General features: G+C 39.9%; 1 protein-coding gene across 1 annotated transcript in view; it reads right to left on the bottom strand.

Moving 5' to 3' along the window:
* The window catches only part of RASGRP1 (RAS guanyl releasing protein 1), a 49,337-nt gene extending 32,152 nt beyond the window's left edge, over positions 1–17,185 (bottom strand). The window contains exons 1-2 of the mRNA XM_067296643.1: positions 16,579–17,185; positions 13,735–13,904 (exon numbers count right to left, since the gene is read on the bottom strand). Of these exons, the coding sequence (XP_067152744.1) occupies positions 13,735–13,904; positions 16,579–16,610 (202 nt within the window). The 5' untranslated portion in view covers positions 16,611–17,185. The remainder of the gene's footprint in view (positions 1–13,734; positions 13,905–16,578) is intronic.
* Between the last annotated feature and the right edge of the window lie 769 nt (positions 17,186–17,954).

Below are 17,954 nucleotides of genomic sequence, written 5' to 3'. Positions count from 1 at the left end.
AGACTAATGGAAAATAAAAATTAGGATTGGTGAATAGGCAACTACATCACACTTGAAAAAGATCCTAAGCTGTCTCTTGACTTAGAGTATGAGCTTTTAGTTTTACAGCATGAACCAAAGCTTGCGTGTTCCTTGCTTGTGTTCTCACATAATTTCATTCATTACTTAAGAATCTGATTGGGATATAAACTGTCTGGGGATTAGAACAGGTGCTCTGCACCAGGGCACTCTGAGCAAAACACCCACTATTCACCCATGGAAGTGGGGAAATTGCAGAGGAAGGTTGGGACAGCAGAGATCATGATACTTAGCCATTTTGGATCTGTCTTTTTTTACTCTTTCAGGATCTCCAGGAACAGTAGAATTATTCTAGACTTGCACACAGAGCCTGTATCAATTAACACCCATTTTACAAAACTGGTTGATCTGCTAGAGCCTCCATCTAAGAGTTCTTACTTAACCAGAAAAGCAGTTCAATACATGCTTAACTTGGAAGTCAATATGGCTATGTGCACACGTATTAAGTAACAACAGCTGCAACTGTATCACCAGCTTTTCAAAAGCGTGCAGAATCAACAAAATCCACAGAGTTAAACTGGTAAAAACGGGCCCGAGGTGAGAAGAGACTCCAGCTCATAGTTTCAGATTAAGAACTGTCATTGGGTACTTTGCATCTCTGACCACTAGGTCACTTATTTGGAAAGCTCACCTCCTAAAAGTAGCTGTGTGTAAGGAAGCACCAAAAGTTATGGTAAACTATATTTGTGCAAATGATGCAGCCAATAAGACGACTTCCCTTACTTTTTTGCAAGAGTGCCTCTGTATGCTACACCATTCACTCGAACCTCCAGCAGTTTCTGTTAAAAGTTTCTTGAGACTCATTTTCATTTCCGTTTGTATACCTGTTTCTAACCACACACCATGCTGAGCAGAAACCACTGAGTGAATACTAAATAAAGTGGAATGGGTGTGTTTCAGCAAGCCAATTTTACCTTAAGAGAATGCTGCAAATATACTGCATAAGTGTTAGCTTTGTTTTATTGCAGCAAAACAACCCACCAACTGCATTCTTTTTTCCTGTAATTGCCCTTATCATATTAAGATATTTTAATAAATACTCTCTGAAACAAAGAAGAATACACCAGTTGAATATACTTTTCCAGCATTTAACTACATGTGAGAGCACAAAGACATTTAGGGCTAAGTATTTTACTACCTATATAGTAGCCAGATGCCACTAAAAATAACAATTACAAAAGTTCCATTGCATATGTGAGACTCAGAACACACAGGAATAAGAACATCCTAATTAGGCCTATCAGCTACTCTATTGCATTATCCAACTTGTGATGCCCTGTGACCCATGATTTAGAAATAACTGAAGAATCACTTGCTCCTAGAGCAGTTGGGGAAATCAAAGCACTCAAAAGCAAGGCTAAAGAACAAACTGCCTGCTTTTCACCATGTCCTGATGGCCACCAAACCTGTGCTAAAAGTACTTAGAGAGTATATTCTATAGTCAGCATCATTCTACTGAGACCTTTCCACTCATATGAGTGCAAGCAAAAGGTGACAGGAAGAATGCCAAGAATGTCTTAACTGAACTGAATTTTGCAAGAAGTTATTTTCCTAAGAGCCTTTTATTTCATAAGCATTGTCTTTGCAGTAGGCTTCAACTGTATCACCTAGTGTACAATTTGAAATACATCAGAAGTGAACCACAGAACACCGGCATCATATGATCAGTGACTAAATTGCTATCAACATGAGTAACTAATATAAACCACCTGAAGTCTTCTATCAGCCATCAGAAACTAGCACCAGAAGTAATACAATGCAAGAAAGCATCAAGCAATTGCCAGGTAGTCTTAAGCTAAAAGTAACAGGTTACTCTACTGAGGTGCTGTGTAGATTTCCTTAAGATTTTTGCCAAATGTTTTGTCTGATGGTTTAAAGAAGTTGGTGGGAGGATGGTGTTATAAATGTCCATCTGTAAAGATAATTAAAGGATCATGTGATATGAAAACTGGGTGGACTGAAGCTGTCAAGGTCTAGCATCAGGGAGCTTGATGAAACATACAGACACATGAAATATGGAGGTACAAGCAGAGGTATGTGCTGGGGTTTAGTGACTGAGCTGAAACAGTACAATTGCCATGAGTCGGCATCTCTGCCCCACATGAGAGGTGCAAGTACTATGAGATAACCTTAGAAATGCTACAAGGAACCAAAGTTGAATGAAATATTTCATGGATACTTCATGAAGGTTTCCCCAAAGGCAGGTAACACGCACTCTGTTCCCCTTCAGTTTAAAACATATGTAGCACATATAATAGTTTTCTTACTACAGGTTTATTGTTGCAGCATGGGAATTTGGTACCCCATAAAAGAAGTCTTTTAACTGTCCCATTTCTAAATTGATCAAATTTGGTCAGTATCAGATTCATAAGAAGCCACTGTCTTTTGTTCATCAATTATGACATATTATCACCGAGATAGAGCAGAGATTCAATTTAAACTAGGGCATTTACTTTTTGAGTTGGAAATAGCCTTTTATTTTTTTAATGACAGACGAAACCTCAGTTAATGGAGAAACTAGGGCTAAGACCTAATGTACTCTATTCCTCCGCTCCAATGTAGAATCAGTTTTCTCTAAAAAAGAATGTTTCAGAAACAGTTTAATTCACTGTTAAAATTTTACAATGATAGATTTCTCAGCCTCTGTAGGTGACTTATTCCAGCATTTGAACACCTGCCATTAGAGACTTCTCCCTACTGTTTAGTCAAGGTCTTATGGCAACTTTGGTAGCTTAAGCCCATTATGTCCTGACCTGACCTCCAGCAGACAGAAAACAAACAAACAAAACAAACCACACACATGCACGTTCTCTTCCCCTTGCTAATATATTTTCCTGATTTAAAGCTCTCTTCCCTCTTCTCTTATCAGAGCTAAGAAACATCAACTTTCTTAATTTTTTTCTCAGAAGCCAGGTTTTCTAGGTCTCTCGTCATCTTTGATGTCCTTCTCCGAATCCTTTGTACTTTGCACCTTTATGAAGCAAATGTATAAAGTACTCCAGAGAAGGTCTTAGCAACAGAGTTAGAAGATTACTTTGAATGTCTTGTACATCACACTTTTTTAAAAAAAATAAATATACATATATATACTTATATACATCTCCCCTTAGAGCATCTGTCTTTTCTGCAGTGGTACAATATCATTAAATCACTTTCATTTTTACAGTCCATCTTCACCTTGAGATCCTTTTCTGTAGAAATGCTGCATATTGAGGAGTTCACCATATTTTGTTTTTATAACTGGTTACCCTAGGTGTAGAACTTAGCACTTGCCCTTAGTGAATTCTCTTTTATTTCATACCTATTCCAAATGGTTAATAACTTTCAGAAATAACATAACTTAATTATAATGTTCTTACAAAGATGATACACTAATTAGGTAAAAGAATGACTGTTTTATTTTTTAGTTGCAGCAGAAAGAAGGTGGAATCTTTTAGCTCTCCTGCTTACATTTAATTCCAAAAGAGATGGTGGTGAGCCCTTCATGTGACAATCATGCTACAAAGTTTCGTAGACAGAACAAAAACATTCAGGGAATCACTTTAAAGCATTTTTTAAGAATTGGCTTGCAACATTAATGTTAAACTGTTCTGTTTGATCCAAGGAGCAGTTCACTTCTGTTAGACCAAAGTCTATACATACTTAAAACATTAATTGAGGGCCATACATAAACTTATTTACAGAAGAAATTGCTCTTATAAGAAAGACTCCAAAATTAAAATAAGAATAATTCAGTAACTTTCAGAGCGGAAAGAATTGTACTACTTTGTGAGCAATCCTGCACTAACAGAATCCTCAGAAATAAGCCAAGTAAACAGAGATGCTGGAAGAAACCCTATCAACTTGGCAGCTCTCCAAGTCTACTTTTCACTTCAAACTCCTTACAGCATGGAAAAGAAAAAAGCCAGCACACCACACAGCTCTCTTGGTGAGACAACCTGTCAAAACCAAATGCTGAATCATGACTACACCGGCTCCCCATGCCCTATATCAGTTCCAGGTGAAATGTCAGCTCTTCCTCCAAGTGCTCATTAACAATGCAAATACAGCCCAGATACAACTGAGTCTAATATGCAATCCAGAAGGATAAGATGACTATTCTGTGTAACAGTAGAGAACATTAGGAGAGAAAAACCTCAAGGGAAAGCCATTACCCTCTCTCAGAAACAATTTTTGGAAAGCTACATCTTGGAGAAAGAGCTCTGGGTGGGTAATTCTTTGAAATGAAAACAAAAAGATAAAAGCTTTTGTCGAGGGGAAATGGAATGATTTTGAGAAATTAAAATGTACTTCAAAAGAAACCAAATGAAATGTGGGTGGAAAGCATCCCATTAGCCTTGGAAATTCAGATTAAGTACGGAGAATAAAGACAAAAAGTTAAAAAACACAAAACTGATATTCATTGTTCTACAGTATGTTTAAAGTATTGAGTTTAGCGAATTTAGATGAGATAGGCTTTCTAGAAAAGGACTATTTGGTAAAAAGCTACAAAACATAATTTGAGTGTTCAATAACTTTTTAGAGCTATAAATCATGATGCTTGAGCACCAACTTGTAGTTTTGAGCTACAGGTAGCTCCTGAATAGTTCAAATGTAATGCTGGTATAAGCACTGATGTATAAAACAAATGAGAAACTTCTGAGGCCTGTATCACTAGATCACCACTGAACCCAGCTGTACGCTTAGCATTAACTCATCCCGCAACAGCAGTGTTTTATAATGAGCTTCTACCTGAATGTGTGATTGATCCAGGGGCAGCCAGTCATCAGATCTAGGCAAACATGAAGTCAACCCCATTTTAAGGTTCAAACTGTAACTGACTAGCAGATACCAACCAGGTGTCCTCTCAGAGATTTGAAGATGTTGCGAATCGCATAGATCCCAGTTCCTGGCCTTGATTTTCAATGCTGACTCTCATGCTCCTACTTCTACTCCTGCTCTAGTGTTTCTGCCATGCTGTTTCAGGTGTCCCTTCTTCACAAACTTCAGCTTCCCAACCTTCGTTCTGAATTCTGGATGAACTTCTGGAATTAGTGCTCACAGACTCTGTGGAAAACTGGTTTCTAGCTCAGCTTCTGATCATACCTTTGACCCATTGTTAGACGGGGGCATCTCTTGTTCACCATGGACCTTCACTTTCCCCTACCCCTTACCCCTCCAAAAAGTCTACAGGCTCACTACAAACCCAAATCATACCTGATCACTGTGTATCACTATCAAACATCCACAAACAAAAGCTTCCCAATTGCTGGTTCAAGACAGCTGCAGTATGCTTAATTTTGATCAGTAAAACTTTCACATATGTATTCAAGTGTAAGGTTTATTGGGCCCATTGTATCAGTTGCTTTAGTACAGAACAAGTGAATCCTGTGGCTCCTAGGTACTGTTGCAGTACATTTCTTACTAATAAAGGTATCTGATCATTTTGTATGTTATTAAACCTAAATAAGTACTTTCTTTTATGCATAATTTAAGAGTAACACTATGCAATAATTAACTTTAAATGCAGCCAATTCCCCTGGAGAAAGGGAGAAGAGAATTTCATCCATATACAAAATGAGGATTTTGAAGATGAATCATTTTGTGAGGTTGAAAACAATTGAAAATTAAGAAACAAAAGAAGCTCTTGAAGCTCAGACACTACTGCTCTCTGCCAAAGGAGTTCCATATTTCAGAAGAACGATTTATAATAGTGTCATATCTCTAAGTGATCTTTCATCATGATATAGACGGCACCAGGCTCTGAATTCTCCTTAGTATAAGCTCTTTATACATTTGAGTCTTAAAGCTGCAGTGTTTGGGGATTCCTGAAGTCACCTCCAATGCAAGTGTAACCTTAGCAGCTCTTCATAGGTGCTCGCATATCTTTGCCTTTTCCTAGCAGCTTCATTTTCAAGTTCCGACCTCAGTAATCAGGGGGGAGTAGTATCATGTTTAGAAAATTATCTTAGCTTTTTTTCCTCCAGCCTAACCTCCCTAACAGAAAGATCTATTAAACTATGTAGTAGTTTAAGAGAAGCCCCTTCATTTTCAGACTTTTTAAAAAACCCTGGAAGAATGTCTTAAATATTAGCACATGCTTGGCAATAAATAGCAAAATACTGAAATACTTCACAATAAAGTATACACAAACTAAACCATATCAATATCTAAGCTTTCATGTACTGAAGAATAAAAGTTATATTGTTTTTCTGAAGTTATATTTAGAGGTATGATGATACAATTTTCTCTCATATTCCTGTGTTGAAGATAGGCAAACGAGAGACTGCCTTATTTAGTAAGAAGTGTAAGTTTTCTTCATTTTCTTTTATTAACAATGCACCTTGACTTTGGACAACTACATTGGAAAGACTGGAGTCCAATTAGCTTATTAGAACTTTAAAATATATAAATCTAAAGTTTCATTTCCTTGGGAAAATTTCTTCTACGGATATTAGGTTACAAAACACCTATTTGCCTTTTTGCTATAACCACAATCAACTTTCATAGTTAGCTAAATAGCATTTAGTGTTCTACAGAGCAGTAACTACTCTTCTGTTCCCACAACAGCATTACTTGATCATTAACATAATTTCTGTTGCCAAGCAATACTAAAGCTTCTGCACTGTATTTCACAGAATCATGCCCAGATTACTTAAAACATAAAAGATCAACACCACTGCAATACAGAATAATACTGTGAACAAACTTTAATTACTTTTTTTGGGGGGGAGGGGGAGGGGGGGAACAAACATCTCAACATTCAGATTAGGTTCTTAGGCAGGAGGGAAACCTCTGCAAACTTGTGAAGAAAGAAAACAAGTGACCATCCAGGCAAACTCAACACAGAAAAGTAAATGACAAAAGTTGTGTTGTGTGGGTGTGCATATACTTTAAAAGACATAACTGCTTTCAAGTCAGAATTCTGTGCTATAAATTATATGAATTAAGCTTTCCTAAACTTTCCTTTGAACAGCAGCATCAACGACCATAGCAGGCTATGAGAATGTTTTGATTTTTAGTATCAACGTGCAACTTCTTTACAAAGAATTCATCAGATTGAGGGGGGTACATTTCAGAACGATTAATGATGAATCAAGGAATCTTTGGGGGAGAGGAGGTAGAGGGACATGGGAAGGAACCTAAAAACATTTAAGCCTATCCAGATCTCAGGTTATTTCGATACTAATATCAAAATCGAATTCCCCTGCTCTGTAGGGAAAAGAGAAACTGATCACCGTTTCCTCATGAAGAGACATGGGCATGAGGGTTCCACAGAGGTCCATGTTAGGAATCCGCATGTTTCTTGCAAAACTGAAACCTGTAGCAACTCCTAAACTTTTCAGGCTTAATGTAAATTTTATCCAAATGAAGTATTTGCACTGGAGACTGATGTTCTTCTTCATGGACAAACGACTGGTCAGCAGAGACTCTTCAATGGTATGAAACGAAAATCCCTCAGTTCCTCTATCTTAGCATTATTAGATATAAATCTATGTCAAGATCTGGTTTTCATGCCTCTGATACATAAAGAAAGCCTAATGAGCCTGTTTTTGACTCTACATTAAAAACATCAGAAGTATCAACTCTGCTCTCTGCTACTATGCAAAATGTGGTATTCCAGAGGATATTGAATGACCCAAGCAGACCAAATTAACCAGAGATCGTCTCTTCCCAGTGTCATTGGACGTTAAAAAAAGTTTATCACTGTTTTTAACAATGGATAAAAATCCTTCATTTTTTGAACTGTGATTATTTTACTGGTTATTGTATGTTTCAACTAGACTTATATCAGAAAAAAGGGTGGATTTTTCTGGGTAAGTTGAAGGGGAGAAACTGGATAAAACTTCCAAGTTTTCTGTATTTTACAGGAGAAGATGGTTAAAGTGCTCCTGATGAGAGAACTCTAACTTGTTTCATTTTTAGTAAAACAGATGCAATTCTTACCTGTCTCTCCAGTCCTAAGACTCAAAATAATTTTGCATGGTATTAATGCAAAAACAAACTATAGAAATATTGTCTAGTTCTGTGAACTAGACAGCTTTGCTGTTTTTTTTGCTCTGGAAAATGTTAACTACAATTAACTGGCACAAGTTTAGGCAGCAAGCGCCTACAAAGGCAACTTCACCTTTGCCAGGTTTCTCATCTCTATCACAACAATTACGTGGAATCTTTCATCCCGATCAATCCTAAAGCTGTTTCCAGAATTTCTAAGACTTGTTTGCAAACATCTCACTTCGTCTGACACTGAGGCAACAAGCTGATTTCGCACTGACCAGACACTGCAGAACAGTTTACATCATAAGCTAAGGCTATTATGACCATTAGAAACTGCAAATTGCATTACATTCACATGAACTCTGTTAAGAGTATTGCTAATCCATGAGGTTATCGTTCTTAAATTCTTTGAAAAATAGTAGCCATAGGTTTAAATCTTGTTTTAAAGATGCGTTGTTTTCTATTGAAGAGTGACACAGCAGTATGAACAATTGACTCCACTGCAGTTCATTGCAGTTGGTCTTTCACATAGAATTGTACTGCATATAACACGTATTAACATGCATGTACACTGGAAAATAGTTCAGCTGTTTTTCTAAAGCCTTTTGCTTAAAAAGTGTTTTAAGAAACCAGACACGGGCATGGCACAGTGACTCTGCATTTCAAGATGTTTCATGAATTCCATTTTCATTTGAGCATACTTCAGCCGTTAACCATCTGCCTCACCATGTTATTTGTCTGGTCTAGTAGTAACTGAAGTGCCTGAATTGTAGGATAAGCACGGTTCTTCTGTGTGCTACAGTAAACATGCTTGCACTATTCAGATGCACGAGGCACTAGTTTAATGCATATTAAACTAGTAGATTAGAAGTTTTGAAGTGTATTTATTACAGTTCTTTAAACAAACAGACATTTAAATCTTAATCAAGATAAACCTACAGGTACTCTTATGTGGCAAGATAGAAGCTTACAGTCAAAGGAAAGAAACAGGGACTTCTTACCATCTAATGTCCTTATGCACGTACACCTGCACAAACACACAGTGAATACACAAATAGAAAAAACACCTGCTAGAATAGAAACTGACCATCTAATGAAGAGTGAAAACACGAAGCTCATAGTATCTTGAGAATAGCCTTGAGTAAAGTGCTATGAACTATTCTTATTTCATTTCCATATTTAGCACATATACAGTAAACAAGTTAAGATATAATTATACAGTGAAGTGAACATTGATGAAATATTTCTCTCATCTGATCTATAACACTCTGGACTAAATGTATGTTAACATGCATTTATCCAGTCTCAAAGAGATTATTTTAAAAAGAACTAGCAAAAAGCAGAGCTGTCCTACTGAGCATATGCTTCCTGTGTTTTGTTGAACTGTCAGCATTAAATAGTCAATATGGCTGTGGAACAGCAAGCTAGACCTTATTCTGCCTTTGGTTTCAACAACAAAGCTGATGGAGCAGGTATCTTTACAACTAGCAATAATGAGGAGACCAGGCCGTATCAGCTTTTCCAGAACAGTATAAAAATATATTCTTTTGCACTAATTTTATGTTCTGCATGGATGCAGGCAGTTTATCCTAAAGTCACTGTTCTACTTAAAACTCCACTCTAGAAGCACAGTCACTAATGAAGATTTCCCCTGGAATACATTCTCTCCCTCCTGAAGATGTCGTATTCTAAGCCAAGTTCTATTAATTACTTCTTTGCTTCCTTGAACTCACAGCTTTGGCCATGTTGTTGGTGACTGAACATCTACCTTTAATTCTTTATGACCTTTCTGTTCAGAATTTAATCTCTCTGGTGGAGAGATTCCACTGAATCTAATCCTTCTACACTCTTTGCACTCTCTAGGTTTTCTAATCATCTCAGGACCCTACTCCATGCTCTTCCTCCCCGTGCACTCTCCTCCCCTCTTTGATTTCTCTTTTTCTCCACTGCCCTATTATGACTCCTCCTTCTTTCCATACAATCACTTTTTCATCTTTAAAAGGTCATTGTCAGCTCCACTTATATGTCATACTTCTCTTTCTTTTCTAAGGCAATCAAATGTGATGTCTATATTTGCTCTCTACAGCTCTCCTTGTCAATCCAGACCACAGCACTAGCAGCATCCTGTAGCTACTTGTAATGCTAAAATGTCTTACAAGCCACGTAGAATGTGTTGTGAATCACTGTCCTATATTATCATATCTCTTCTCTTTACACTGGTGAAAACTGTTTCAAGTCTCTACAAATCTTTTCCTGGACTAATCTCAAGAGCAATATTCCTTTCTAAGACACTTTCTAAGACACTCCCTGTCTTCAAGCACTGGTCATACTCCTTTTCCTGAAAACTTGTCCTAGCTCATATCTTGATTTTTCTATTACCTTTGCTTTTAGCATTTCATTTGCAGGATGATTCATCTTACTCATCTCGACTCAACCCTTCATGGGACTTCAAGAAACCTCTACTTTTGGCATCTCCTATCTTTGGTAATAAACTATACTATTGAATAAGCATTGGTGTAACACTCATCTCTCAGGTATGCCTCACATGACCTTACGCTATCTCACATCACGCTGTTTTTATTCTGGCTTTCTAATGCAGATGCCTATCATTCATCAGTTCAAGCTCAAGATGGCCAAGAGGTGAAAGAACACACACCAATCATCCTAAAGTAGGTGTCTAAATTAACTACATTGTATGAGCTTTTGGTCTTCCCTGAAGAAAACCACCCCCCCAAAAAAAGGCCTCATATCTCTCTACTTTTAGAATCAGCAGGTACAACAACAGCACCACTGTAATTCAAGTTATTCTGTCCACATTCTAGTGTCATCTTCTACCCAACACTGTTGCAGACCCACAAACATTCACACTAGCACTAAAATCGAGTCCTTCCTCCCCACCTTCTTATCCCAGGTTTTGGATTACCTCAGCAACCTTAACAGAAGTTGTCTTTCCACACATCCTGGAATCCACTCACAACATTGTGGTAAAGCTTAGCCTTCTCACTCATTACTTCAGCTTAACACGACCCCCTTTCTCCTTTTTTTCCTCCCCTTATCTGTACCGTAAGATAAATAACTTGCACTTATTTGTGTTCTTCACATTTTTAAGTTTGTGTTGATTCTAAAGCCTTCCTCGTTAGGCCCTCTTGTGATAATCTCTTCATATATGGCAGAAAGCTGCCAACTCGCCCTTCCACACCGTTGTTAACGGCAGCCTTTCTTACACATTATTTGTTTCTTCCAAACTTGTATAATCAAGTTCTAAAAAATAAATTCAACTGTATTCTTTATATACCAATAAATATATGTATTCATAACTGTACAAATAATATTAGCAAGTGCAATATAGCATTAACATGATGCAGTATAAAGTATACATTCTGAAATGTGATGCATCATCAATCTGTATCTACCGCATATTGTTTTACTTAATCCTAGACAGCAAATAAGTCAAGGGCTTTTTTCAGTAAGTAAAATAAAAATATAACAGGCAGCACTTCACTTTGGGGGGAGATGGGTTTTCTGCATTTTTAATATTGAAGTAAAACTTGCTCAGACCACTGAATGGATTTCTAGAATAATATAAAAAAGAATATAAGTCAACATGTTTGACACTGAAGAGACACAAGCTCAATCTGAACAGAACTATTAGAGTACAGGGTAACAGCTCCACTTCAGTGCTATGCAAAGAAAAAAAAAAACTTGCTTAATCATTCAGTAACTTTGGATTCCCCCCTCATCTTCCTCTGCCCCTCATCCCAAGAACTCCCAGATTAAAGTTCTTCCACCTCTCCCTTTATTTACACAATAAAATGAATGTGTTTTGCAGAATGCTTTTGCTGGTAGCTACAAGAACCTTCTTTAAGCAACTTTAAGTACGTTATCTGGTTTTACCAGCTGTAAATTACAATTCATTTAAATACTCTACCGGGAAATTCCAGCATATTTTAAGAACGTGCATAATGTCATAGAAGATGTACACATACAGACAATACTATGAATTGCCTGGTGAAAGAATCAAAGTTTCTACAGTATAAATCATAACTCTAGCAAATGTTAATAGTCTTAAGACCATGGTTGCAGATGCATTACAACTCACTTTGCCAGACCTAGTACCACTTAACGCATTGGATTATGGTAAATTTTCTAATTTGAGTATGAATCCTATTAGAAAGATTCATGTGCATAAATAGCTGAACTGGACATGTGCATTGCTTTTCTTTGTCACCTTAGTCCTTATAACCCATGAATTCCCAGGAATCTGAGAACACAGCCAGATGCATGCAGTTTAAGTTTTTAAAAAATTTTTAGAATAAAATTAAGCCAATAAAACTCCCATTCAGGAAGTATTTGAAGACAATCACCACAATCATCTACTAGGTTTTCATAATGTTACATTTATAACCCTTTCTTTATGTAAAAATATGGACGCAAATTAATATTGGTCAGCTAGTCACAATACTGAAGCTGTATATAAAGGTCTTACATGTACTTTAGATCTCATCTTATATGCAGTGAGCCAAAACTTATAAGAATATTAAGCAAATTTTGCTAAGAACCAGAGTTTTATAATAATTCAGTGGAAATTTTCTTTGCAATAATTAAACGGAGGAGAAAAGAAGCTGAAAAGAATTAAAGTATTACTGACAATTGCATGTTATATCATCTCTTCTCAGACATGCATTTCTCTGTACATTCTATGAGGTTTAAAAGTAAAAAACAAAAATGCTTTCAATGGGTATCAAAGATTAGTCATTGTTTAAACAGCATTTAAGTGCTACTAGCACTAGATCAGCATTATGCATTACTAGTTAACTCAACAGATAATTATTTCAAGGGCGAGCTGGAGTTCAGGTACAATTATTGTCTAAGGGCAACTCTGCAAGTAAGACATTACAAGCTATGCCCTGGGGATTAACCAGCTCATAGCATTGAAGCATACTGCCACAACAGATGCATTACTGACAAGCAAAAAGTTCAAAACCCTTTTTCAATACTCTAGGCTTTATTCCTACCTTGAAGCCCTTCAGTACTATCATATTTTAACATTAAAAAAACAAAACAAAAAACCCCAAGCTTACTAATGAAAACCTCATTGAAAAAAAGAGACCACAGATATAGGGTTCAGGCAACAATGACACTTGTCAACATATTACAATTCCGGTAGAAGATGAATAACTGGTAAGCTCAAAAAAGTATACAGCTGTGAATTTTATTTGGATTCTCTCTTTAGCAGCAAGGCAATTTTAAATCTGCACTGATAAAGCAGGAAGCAAACCAATGTTATTTCACCTAGCTTGAAAATAGCTCTTCTCATTTCAAAATGTATAACAAATGTTGTTAACACACATGATCTGAGAATATTACTACAAAATGGAAAATATAATGACTACTTGTTAAAGTTTGCCAATTTGGTGCTTAAGGTAACAACAAATCCCCAGCTGAAACAGAGATGATTGTGTTATGTCTTACTCTCTCAAAAAAAGAGAGTAATCGCTCTAAACTCTTAGCATATATTACACACACAAACAGATCCACATCCCCATAAAATATGCACTGTCACCTACAGTATGCATAATCCTCAGTTAAGCCTTTCTGTTTCACTAGTAAGTAACATAAATGTAGCCAGGACAGAATCATACTCATACAGTATCATTCTAAAAACTTCCATACACTCACCAAAAGACTGAATGCAGGTTTCAAGAAGATCTTCCAAAGTGGCCCCTTTGGCTAAGTGCCCTAATGGTACCATTGTGACCTGGGCAAGATTTGAAAGGCTGGGACAGTGACTGATTTGCTTCAGCTCAAGCGCTGCTTCAGGGGCAGTGCTGCATCCTTGGGCAGGTTGCCTAAAAACAAAGCACAGTAGTGAAGCAAGTACAAGAAAACCGAGTGGCAAAATTTCATTGCATGGGAAAGGAGAAGAAATTTAAAAGGCAATTAGCTCCCTGTAGCTAGGTTGGTGAAAGATGTAACCCTCCCACTTAATAAGTGCACCAAAGAGACTGCTCAGTAAATGACATTTTTTCCTGCTAAACGTGGATTGTAAAGTACACAGTTAGTTACAGAACTCTTTGAATGACCTGTCATATCACCAGAAGTCTTGTTTCTTTGCTTGGGAGTTATGTTTACATTAAGATTTCAGCACAAGTATAAAACCCCCTCAAACTGTGTATGTAGGACATGTAACACTGGAATATTGTCATGAAATAATCTACCACCACACATTTTTGTGCCCACACCAAAGTAAAGAAGAAAAAAAAAAGTATAACTATAATCAAGTGTTACACAATTGGGAAAAGGCAGACTAGCTTTATTAATAGTAATTTCCCAAATGAAAGTAAACACTGAAAATATCAGTGCAACTTTACAGTGGAGTATTTCACAGTAAAAACAAAAACCAAAAATAAGATGAATTTGTATCCATTCTATATTGTATGCTATTATTTCCTACTAAGTTACTTTAAAAGTGCATACATGACTGAATTAATGCCTTTAACAACAAAGCTTTACACTTTTAAGAGACCAAAATAAAGCAAGTATCTAGTTTTAGGCTTGTATTTTGCTTGTATTATAAAAATCTTGCCAAGAGTGTTTATGTTTACAGATAATATTAAAGCCTGCTCACTGCATATATAATCACCATACTATATAAAATTATAAGTACATACAGTGTCATAAGTACGAAGAGTGCTGAAGCATTTTCACCTGCACATAACAAGAACCACTTCAAAATCTTACTTGAGAGTATAATCACATAGTTCACACAAGACAACAACCTTTCAGTAAAACTGGGGCCTATTTCAGAGACAATTTACACTCCATGATCTTCCTAAACAAGTTACTCCAGCATCTTTAAAAGGAAATTTTGGGGGGGGGGGGGGGAGATTATGGGATAAGCTGAAACCAGAAGTAGCTGAAGTTGTTGGGAATGGAAATTTGCATGAAGGTGAAGTATAAAGCTTCTTTAAAAGTAACTCCATTTCTTATAAATTCCTAAGGGAACTACTTTTGTTTAGACATTTCAGGTGCAGATATACAAACCTTCATACAGCTTTTCTTTGACAGAGCACTACGCAAGACTTCATTAATAACTAACAGCCCTGGGAAGAAAGTGCTTAGAAATTCATCTAGTGTGTAACTGCGTATTACAGACGGAGAAGGTAAAGACACAAATGTCCCAGCATAAGCATTTCAGAAGGAAGTTGGAAATATGCATGCCTAATGAAGACAGACTGGACCCTACCTCATCCCAGTGAATTTCAAGCCTTGTCTTAAATTTCTATTTCATTTCAGTGCTGTGCAATCCATAATGTCACTTACAACCCACACTGTCCCCAGATATCTAGAATTTCAAAGCTAGGAAAATGCAGGCCTGATCCTGCAGAGGCACTGGCCATCCCTCATCTCCTCCGCAGTAATTTGACAACAGCTATCGAAAGAATTCTCTCTTCCCTTTCTCTACATTTCCCTCTTAGCTTTGTGAACTGACTTCCTGTTCTCAGATAAAAAAGGGCCTAATGAGCTTTCAGAGTTCTCATTTTATAAGCTTAAACGCCTCTCTCAGCTTTACTCCCAAGCCTCTTCAGTGCAGGGTGCTGGATCCTAGCAATGCAACAGGAGTAAAGCAAGAGTTACAGAAGCTATTTTAGGTCTTGGCAACAACAGAGTCAGCACTGAACAGTGTACAAAAGTAAAACTGTCCACACCCCCCAAAAGAAGTTTACAGTATCACTGTGGCCGACTTTGCAACACTGGACAGGGAAAACTCAACCAGTGACACCTTAGAAACTAATCATTCATTAGAGCAGAACCATTTGCAGCAGTTATTCGACACGAAAGAGGAAAAAAAATGTGAGAATGTGTGTGTATGTGTATATATATATATATATATATATAAATATATATAAATTTATATATATATATATAAAAGAAAAAGTGCGGTGGCGGGGGGGACGGGACAAGGGGGGCGCCCTGGACCTCCACGGCCCGGTACCGGGGAGGGGAGGAAAGCACAGAGAAGCGCCCGCCTGCTCGGGAGCTGCCCCGGGGCAACCCGGCCGCAGCGCCGCCGCAGCGCCTCGCCCGCCCGCCGCAGGTGACCGGGGCGCCGGCGGCCGCCCGGCAGGGCCCGAGCCGCCTCTCTCACCTGCCCCTCACGCCCTGACCGTAACCTGAGGCTCTTCCCGGCGCGGACGGACTAACCCCCAGGCCTGTTCGGCACAAACTCGCGCTGAAAGGAGCGAAACAAAACCCTCCTCCTCCTCCACCGCCGCTTTCTCGCTCTTTCCCACCTGAGAGGAAACTGGCCAGCTCCGGCGGAGTCCCGGCCGCCGCGGCCTCCCGCACGCCAGCCCCGCTGCGGGGCAGCGCACCGCGCCGGGCCCCACCGCCCAGGCGCCCCGCGCTCCCGCAGCGGCGGCGCCCAGACTCCGCCGGGCACCGCGGGGCCGCCCGGGCGCCCCGCCGCGCTCCTGCGAGGGGCGCGGGACGGGCAGAGTAAAACGGCGGCAGCGGACTCACTGGTTTTCCTTCCTTTTCCCTAAGGTTCCCATGTCGGTGCCAGCCTCAGCTCCGCCGCCTGGCTGGCTCTGCCAGGATCGCAAGGAGCGGGGCTACATGGGGCGGGGGAGGCCGGGGGGGCACGGCGGCGCCGGGCATCGCCTCCCGCCGCCTCGCCGCTCTCCTCAGCAGGAGCCTGAAACCAAGTGAAGCGGGGCGGCAGCAGCGGCGGAGGCAGCAGCCGCCCGTGACGAGCGAAGGCGAAGATCTTATCAGCAGAAGGAAGTACTGAGCTACTGGGCTGCTCTTCTCTGAAGCCACCGGATTTACCAGGTACTGAACCACGGTCTCTTGCTCGCAGTGCCTGGGTCTAAAGCAGCCGCAGCATTTTCCACGGCACAACTTCGGCCCTGCAGCACAGGGCCCCCCCACGGGCCTTGGAGGCCTCCAAGGCTCACGCGTGTCTCACAACAACCCGCCACAGCAGGGCCGGCGGCGGGCCTGCCCCCGGCCCGCGCTGAGTTGGCCAAAGAGAGCCGTTTCCGCGGCACCTGGGAAAGCTGTAGCAGAGAGGCAAGCGAAGCGTTGCGTTTCGGCAAAACTCAAGAGACTTCAGAAAAAAAAGAGCCGCTCCCTCGCACATAACAACACCCTGCCGGTGCGCGCCCTCAGCGCACCCCCCCCCTCCCCCCCCCCGCCATAACAGCACGTGCGGCGGGCGGGCGGAGTGGGGTGGGTGGGGCCGCGCGCGTGCTGATTGGCTGGCTCGCCAACGGCCGGCGGAGCGGAGCGGTGTCGCCCGGCCGTCGCGTCCCCTTCCTGCCCCGCCACCTGCCGCGGACCGCGGTGAGACGCGGCGGCGCGCAGCCGGGCGCGCTGTCTCCGCCTTGTTCACCCTGGCGAAGAGGTGAAGGACGGCAACGGGCACGCAGAGGGATGAGGCAAGCTCCTTTCTGTCTCAGCTTAGGCTAATATGCATCAAAAGTATGAAAGGGATCTTAATTTTGTGGAAGGTGCCCTGGTTGTTTAACTCCACCGCTACTTCATCAGGAACATACTGTCCTCCCTGCATCTCAGTTCTCTCAGTAACATAAGTACTTAGAAATAAACATATGAATGCTATCAACATGCCTACATGGAATATTATTATTTTAAAAACTTCGTGCTTAGCTGCTGCCTTACACTGTGTCCAGTTTAATCTTCCTATTCCCTAAGCACTTGCATTTCTGCTTATTAACTGCCCCATTCTGAGCAATGTAGTGTCAAGCTCCAGGCCACCCTGGGCTGGAATTCAGGAAGTTGGCAAGAGACCTGCATCTCTCTTGCAGGGCCCACCAAGTAGGGAATTTCAGATTGTGAGGGACTGATGGCTCAGTCCCTTACAAAACACAGTTGTG

This window comes from Apteryx mantelli, chromosome 4 (assembly GCF_036417845.1).
Source record: "Apteryx mantelli isolate bAptMan1 chromosome 4, bAptMan1.hap1, whole genome shotgun sequence".
Classification (NCBI taxonomy): domain Eukaryota; kingdom Metazoa; phylum Chordata; class Aves; order Apterygiformes; family Apterygidae; genus Apteryx; species Apteryx mantelli.
The sequence above is the reverse complement of the archived record's forward strand: the minus strand, read 5'-3'. Positions and strand labels throughout refer to the sequence as shown.